The sequence below is a fragment of the Loa loa genome, assembly GCF_000183805.2.
Source record: "Loa loa unplaced genomic scaffold supercont3.112, whole genome shotgun sequence".
Lineage (NCBI taxonomy): Eukaryota > Metazoa > Nematoda > Chromadorea > Rhabditida > Onchocercidae > Loa > Loa loa.
The window spans coordinates 128,785-136,247 of record NW_018108292.1 but is presented as its reverse complement, the minus strand read 5'-3'; the positions used below and the strand labels follow the sequence as shown (position 1 = coordinate 136,247).

Below are 7,463 nucleotides of genomic sequence, written 5' to 3'. Positions count from 1 at the left end.
TTTTTTTTTTTAGGATGGATGACAACAATAATCTTTTTTCATCCAAATAATTCATGAATTTAATATATTTCAGTGAACTTTACATCTTTCCTCAAGTAAGAAAAAACTATATAAACCATCTAAACGCTGGTTAGTCAGTAGAATTCTATCAATAAAAAGATAATGTCATTTTACCATGCAAAAATTTTGCAAATATTGGTCGATAAAGAATTTCAAGTTCCTTTTAAAAAAAAGTTCTATTTATCATTATTAAAAATTGCTAAATAAATTTATTTATATCAGTAAATTTAAAATAATTTAAAATACATATCATGAATACACATAGAAAATAAAATGCAACAAATCCTACAATGCATTAGTAAGAAAACTGAAGGGATGTATCAGGAACCGGTAGCAATTCAGTTAACCTGAATGCTTGAACCAATGTATTAGTACACTTCTTTCAGCGTACCATTTCTTAAGAAAAAATTGGAATACTGAAATACCGACTATAAAATTTATTTCACTTACAATAGTTACTGCACTAGCTGCTTCACGTGGTAGTGCTTCCATATTTTGAATAAATTGAGCAGATTTTGCAGTTGTCATTGCAGCTATCATTTTCTTATCAATTACACGATCTACTTCAGCCAAATTCTCCAGCATAAATTCACACGGAGACCAAATCACATATCCATAGAGGTGGAATAGCGGGAGCTAAATCACATTTGGAAATGTAAATGCAACTGTATAAGATACTTTAGCTAGAAACCACTTCCCTTAATAAATCCGTTCAATTTCATTGAATACTCATGTCAAAATTGAAAATATTTATTGTAATAGACTTACTGGTTAATTAGAAAATTAGATGGAAAGAATAAAATTTAAATAATGGAATTACCCAAGTATCAGGACAATTTATTCAAAAATTTTGTAAATATTGATCGATAAAGCATTTTAAAGCACTACGTATTACAGGAAGCTTAACAAAAGTTCCTTTTTTTTAAGACAAAAAGTGAAACAGTATAAGTTGCAATGCTGTAAAACATTACTAGTAATGCTGTGAAACATTAGGTTAATCTCATCTCTATCTATTCAAAATATTTGGATAGAAATCACTTCCTTTAGTATTCGACACTAATGTGTTTATTGGATATTTGCGTGATGAATCCCAGAAAAACATTCTCTGGTATTCTAACTATTTCATTTAATCTAAGCCTAAAATCAGCAATGTGAAATGTTGTGGAGTAAATTTGATTTATTAGCAATGCTGTGAAACATTAGGTTAATCTCATCCCTATCTACTTAAAATATGGGCGCAACAATATCTTATCCTATCATCCTTTACATACCTTTTTATAACTATTCCAAATGATTCGCATCATTTTCTTATCAACCGTACGAAACATGAACATATGGCATAAAGCAAGAGCAACGATTGCCATTAGATATCGCTTATCCGGCATATCATCTGCTGAAGCATGCCAAACAAATGTTATTGTAAGAAAAATAACGATTGTTAGTTTGTTATTTTAGCCAGAAAACGACAAAATTGAGATCTCGAAAATGAAAATTGAAAGTGAAATTAAAATTTTGTTTGAAAGTTCAACAAAATTTATAAAAATTTATTTGGTCATAGAATTTTTTAAAAGCATTGAAAAAAAAATAAGGAATACATACTAGCTATTCGATCCCATTTTTCAAACATTTCAATTGTTATGGCTTTCATTCGTTCACTGAGCTGTAGATTTTCATGCAAATTTTTCTCGAACATTTGTTGACAACAATTCTGCAAACCCATCATCAATGTATATCTAAAACTATTGCAAAACAAACAAATGATATGCAAGACATCTTAAAGTTCTGAGAAATAACTGAAAAAGAAGAAATCAATATTGGAAGTTTCCTGGAAAAAGTTTTACATATATTTTTTTTCGACTTCATATGAAGCATAGGAAAAATTGCAAGATTTTCCAATAATTTAGTTACTAAATTGCGTAATCATTTTGGGTAGCATGTCTTTTCAATAATTGTACTATCATAGAGATTATGATAGCAATCATATAAACACTAAATTTAAACTGCCCAATAGACATCAGTATTTCTGATATCCTGATCTTTAATAGCAAATACGTACCCAAGCTTCTTGAAATATGATCTTGTGTGCTTTTTTTTTCTAACAATAAAATTAATAAATAAAAAAACCCAACTTTAGAATAAAATTAATAAATAATAAAGTCAAATTGTTACCTTATAAAGACTGGCTTGCATAATTGATTGATTGATGCTTGCAATTAATCGCTGAAGAGGTTGCAACAAATCCGATTTTGCATCGAACTGCGATGGATTATGAGCTACTAATTGCATTGCTCTGAATTTTTTTTTTAAATTTCAAATGAATGAATTGATTTTGGGTCATAATTTTCATAAATACAGAAAAATATGAGGAAGGTTTTTTCTTTTTTTTTTGTAAAGGCTTAAAAATTATGGAAATCTCAAAGAGTAACGAAATATTATTGTCTTAATATTTGAGAATATTCAATATTTAATCTTTAATATTCAAGCATATTCTCTCTTAATCGAACAAAACTTAAGCATATCCTATCCCATTTTTTGCCCATCGAAAATAGAAAACATGGGATTACTATTATTACAAGGAAACAAAACAAATAAGACATGCAAGGATCAGTAATTTTATGAATGTCTGGTGATGTCGAGATTACAGATCCTGTAATCCATAATTCCGTAATTTTCAGCTAGTAATTTTCAGCTCTATCACAGAGATTAAAAAGCCGAAGCAGATTCTGATAATTATATACCTTTCCTAGTATTTGTTATCCATTTCATTACCATTCAACTCCAACTAATCTCTAGATGCCATAAGTTGAGTTACAAAAACTTTATCAATCATTTCATCCTCTCCCTTTCACATCCACCGCTTTAATGGCAACGCAATTAATATTGCACTGATTCTACTGATAACACAATTTATAACAATACCCATATGCATTAATTTTTATTTTAACTGACTCTAATTTCAATTTCAATTTCATCTTTTCTAGGCATAATCAAACTTTACCTCAATTTATTTTCCCATCATTTGAATCAAACTAATTTTGATGTTTGTAGAATGATAACAGTTGCACAGTTATTTCGAAAATAAAATTATCCTTCACAGGGTTACCAAAGAGAATTGAAATTTTTCGAAAATTTTGAATACTTTGCAAAATTTTACTCCACCACTTAGAAAGTTTAAAACCATAAAAGATTAGCTGTCACCTATAATATGATTGCCAGTGTTGCTGCAAAGTAGATTGTTGTCGTATAATTTCGTCAAGTGAAATCAAAACGGATAACAATAATCCAAGTGAACGCCACACCCTCAGTAACTTCCTTTCCTGAGCTTGCTCCAAAACACTGCCCCTAGAAATATGACAAATATAAAAGCAAAACGCAAAGCAGTAATCTTGCTAGTTCTGTGCTGTAAAATAAACAGGATCATTAATATTAGAAGCTTAATTTCTAACTTTAAGATAATGAATTAGAAAGAAATGATGAAATATTGGAGGAGATGCATTAATTAGACCTAAAAATGCAGTAAGAAATAAACGATCTTAAGTCTAGCTCAAATGGGATCTCTGCCAAATCACACATATTATTGTCTTAAATAAATTATCAAGTTAAGGTTTTATTCTAGAGATATCCAAAAGGTACATATAAAAATACATACAAACATTCATACAAGAACATACAAAATACAAAAGTACATACAAAAAGTACATATAAAAGTATATATTTAATATATAATTCTACAAAAAAAAAATTATATAATTTGCCTCGTTATTTACTACATTTGTAAGATTTAGCTTCGTCGTTAAAAATGATAAGAGGATTTTTTTTTCTTTTCAAAACTTTATATTTCTATAGCGGAAAATAAAGAAGATAATAACAAATTTAAGATTGATAAGTTTCCCGTTACTGTTACATCAACTTTAGCAAATTTCATCGTTTCTCTGTTCAACAAACAAAAATATCTTCAAACTAAAAGATAAAATTTCGAATGAACCAAATGAAACTTACTTTAGAGAAAGAAAAGCATGAAATTGAGAAATAATATTACGAAATACTTCATAACAACGATTGACAAAAACATGAAGTTGTTGAAGTTGTGGCAGAAATCGAGCAATCATTTTTACAGTACCACCCTCTGATGATAAGCATCCATCAGCTATCAAAAAACGAAATTATCACATATTTAAAATATGCACGTTATTTGATTTTACAAGAAACATGCAAAAATAAATAAATTTAATGGAATTTCCTTTACAACCTTAACTGATTCATATAATTTAACCTCAACTTTTTAATTTCCCAAATCATCGATTACTTGATAATAACTGCAATAATGAGAAAATTAACCTAATTCTCTCTCAACTTATTGCCTATTTCAATATTTTTTGAAATAAAATTTACCATCTTCCCCATAAACAATTAATGCTTGATAGAATGTGTTTCGTGCTTTTTCCACCAAAATATCCACTTCTATGATAAGAGTAGAAAATGTAATGATACATTTATCGATAACAGCATTTCCACTATGTGTTAACTCTACCACTTTCGGTTCCATACCATAAAAACAATCGTTCTGAAATCACAAATTAAAAATTTGAATTGAAATTTAAAATATTACTTAAACCTTCCCAAATTTTTTACAAAATATTTTCTCTAGGAAAATTAAAATAAGTAAAAGTAGAGATGAACAGATTGCAAGAAGTATTGATGACATGAGATTTATCGTTTTGTATATTTCCAGTAACATATGTCTATCATGGAAGTTTTAATGACAATAAACCCATACCTTTTTCATCTTTTAATTATGCTATATTTTATTATTGAGACAAAATATTAGACTAAATAAATGAGTTAGTTTATGGTAAATAATTGTAATGCATGATGATAATTATATATATATGTATCAGATACTAAAGCAGTGTATCATGCGAGGTACAACATTCTTTAGGAATACATATATGGAATTTTGAAAATAAGATTTTCGATTAAATTTGCATAATCATCTAAATTTTAGTGATTTTTTCAACAAATCAGAAAATGATTTAAATGAACCATAATGCAAAAGCAATGTTATTATTGTGTTCATTGGATCCAGGAGGCGGTTTGACACGAGCCAACTCACCAAAGGGCTCGTTTTTTTCCCGAGGTGGTGGGGGTAATTTCGAACATCTTCCTTTCTTATCAAATGGAAATAACCATTTGACTTCTGCTTAGTTACGCTGAATCCAGCAACTCTTCTCTCGGAACAATTACTGATAATTGGAGCGAAATTGTAAAAATTGATTTTTCCACGCAAAATAACTTCTTAAAAGATACGTAAAGATAATGACATTTCAATTGTCTTTTATGATCATTCTGTTTTCTTTTACATTTTTTACTTATATCTAAGGTCAAAGGTAAAAGAGGTAATCTGATAATTTAGGGAATATAATTTTTTATGTTACTTTAAAATAGGTGATTTAAATCTACAAACAAATATTTGAGAAACCATTTTATGATAATATTCAAGCATTCGAAATTTTTTTTTCTCGAAAAGAAGTCAAGATAGTGGAAGGCTAAGAATTAGTAACTGATACGTTTGTAGCTAAGATAGAAGATTTTCTCAAAAAGGTTATCTTAAAGAAATACTTAAGAAATTCAAGGATTAAAAAAAAAGGACTCCAAAGACAGGAAAGAAAATGAATGAACTACTTTTTCATTTTACCTTATCTCAACTCCATCTACCCATTCATTCATCAGCTTTTAATGTAACTTAATTATTAACTGATAAAATAATGCCTTTTGAAAAATATTTTTCAGGAAATAACCTTCAGTGATTTCTCAATTTCTGTTCATATTTTATATCAAACCAATTCCTCCACAAATTTTGTCTTTTTGATTGAATTCAATACTCAAAAATATAACAATTTTTTGAAACTGAGAGAAAAATGTCCATACGGATAAAGAGGTAATTTCATCAATTTATTTGAAATTACTTTAAGAATTTAAGCTATAAATTAAGCTATCCAACACTTTTCCTTTTTTTTTTTTTTACACAACTACTACATCTACAGATATTCTGAGACAGAATTTTTGATACCAAGAAAGTGGACGAATTATAGATTGTTGTTATCACTATCAATTATTTGCAATATGATAATTTTCATGTTGAAACTAAACTTAATGATACTAGCTCTAGGCATGAGGAAGAACGACAATTGTCATATGAAGATCAAATTTCGATACAAAAGCGACAATATGGTTTAATTAAATCATCAAACAACGAAAATCAATACCAACGTCCACAACACGATTATCGTTGCATACATCGTGTAAGTTTAATATTTTTTTTAAAAAAAATCCAGTTCTTTGAAAAAGCAAATGTATAAGGATAAATGAGTCCAAAGATATATATATATATATAATATCGAGTAGCAAGAATACTGATATTTTGTTTAAATTTTACAGAAAATATTCCGAAATAATAGATTTTAATGCATTTCAAATGGATCAAATAAATTCAAACTGCATAAAAATACCATTTATGATATTTGCAAAAGCTTAAAAATGATAATGAATTATTTCTACACACCTTTTTAATTATCAATATTCGAAATTAAATTTTAGCAACCACTTCAAACGACAAGCAACTATCATTATTATCCCTTTAGTACACGGCAGGTATTAGCAAATTATGGATATGCTTTAACAAATTGTCCAAAACTTGGTTATGGACGTTACAGCAAAGTATGTGAGGGTATACATCTTCGAACTAACAGAAAGGTATTACGCTATTATAAAAACAATTATGCTAATTTCCTAAACTAATCATTTGAATAAGAAAAAAAGTTCGGAAAATTCTGGTATGTTTCACGTAAAAAAAAAAGAAAAATTTGCAAATTAATAACTGAATTTAGAAAAAAAATTACAGTAATCAGAAAACGGTATTGCATAATTCTTTTGATAATATGATATGATTCATTGCATTTCTTGATGCAATTTCATGTCAAACATGACAAAGTATTATTCGTCCTCCATTTTCATTTACAGAGTATAAACTTCTTGGGTATTCAATCCATTTATTAAAATTGGGTTGACATTAAGGGAGGTTATGTTCAGTAAAAATGAATTGACAACTATTTTACAATGAATAAAATTTAAAAGTTCCATTAAGTGATATTAAAATTACTCTTTCTATATGATATGTTAATAACAAGTAATGAATGCAAATACATGAGAAAAATCATTCCTTAACAAAATAAATCTTTGGAATAGGGCCTGAAATATAAACGGTTTAGCTTTTGAAAATTCATTGCCAAATAGATGATAAAAGATAGATTAGAATTTTGGAAATAATTTACCCTATACTTCCACTTGTTCCCACATATTTCATCGCTTTCTTTTTGTCTTTACTCTAAGTATACCTCATTAAC

The 7,463-nt window shown here is 27.9% G+C and overlaps 2 protein-coding genes across 2 annotated transcripts in view; one reads left to right on the top strand and one right to left on the bottom strand.

Moving 5' to 3' along the window:
- The window catches only part of LOAG_17678 (WASH complex subunit 7), a gene marked incomplete at its 3' end in the record, with an annotated part of 13,667 nt that extends 9,047 nt beyond the window's left edge, over window positions 1–4,620 (bottom strand). Inside the window, exons 1-7 of the mRNA XM_020450342.1 lie at window positions 4,453–4,620; window positions 4,060–4,207; window positions 3,259–3,402; window positions 2,230–2,350; window positions 1,660–1,768; window positions 1,332–1,453; window positions 511–696 (exon numbers count right to left, since the gene is read on the bottom strand). Coding sequence (XP_020306001.1) covers window positions 511–696; window positions 1,332–1,453; window positions 1,660–1,768; window positions 2,230–2,350; window positions 3,259–3,402; window positions 4,060–4,207; window positions 4,453–4,606 — 984 coding nt within the window. The 5' untranslated portion in view covers window positions 4,607–4,620. The remainder of the gene's footprint in view (window positions 1–510; window positions 697–1,331; window positions 1,454–1,659; window positions 1,769–2,229; window positions 2,351–3,258; window positions 3,403–4,059; window positions 4,208–4,452) is intronic.
- A 1,358-nt stretch (window positions 4,621–5,978) lies between these two features.
- LOAG_11017 (hypothetical protein) lies at window positions 5,979–6,858 on the top strand (the record flags this gene model as incomplete). The annotated part of the gene is made up of 3 exons (XM_003146540.2): window positions 5,979–5,998; window positions 6,230–6,362; window positions 6,658–6,858. The coding sequence occupies 3 exons, from the start codon at window positions 5,979–5,981 to the stop codon at window positions 6,856–6,858; spliced, it is 354 nt and encodes a 117-aa protein (XP_003146588.2).
- Between the last annotated feature and the right edge of the window lie 605 nt (window positions 6,859–7,463).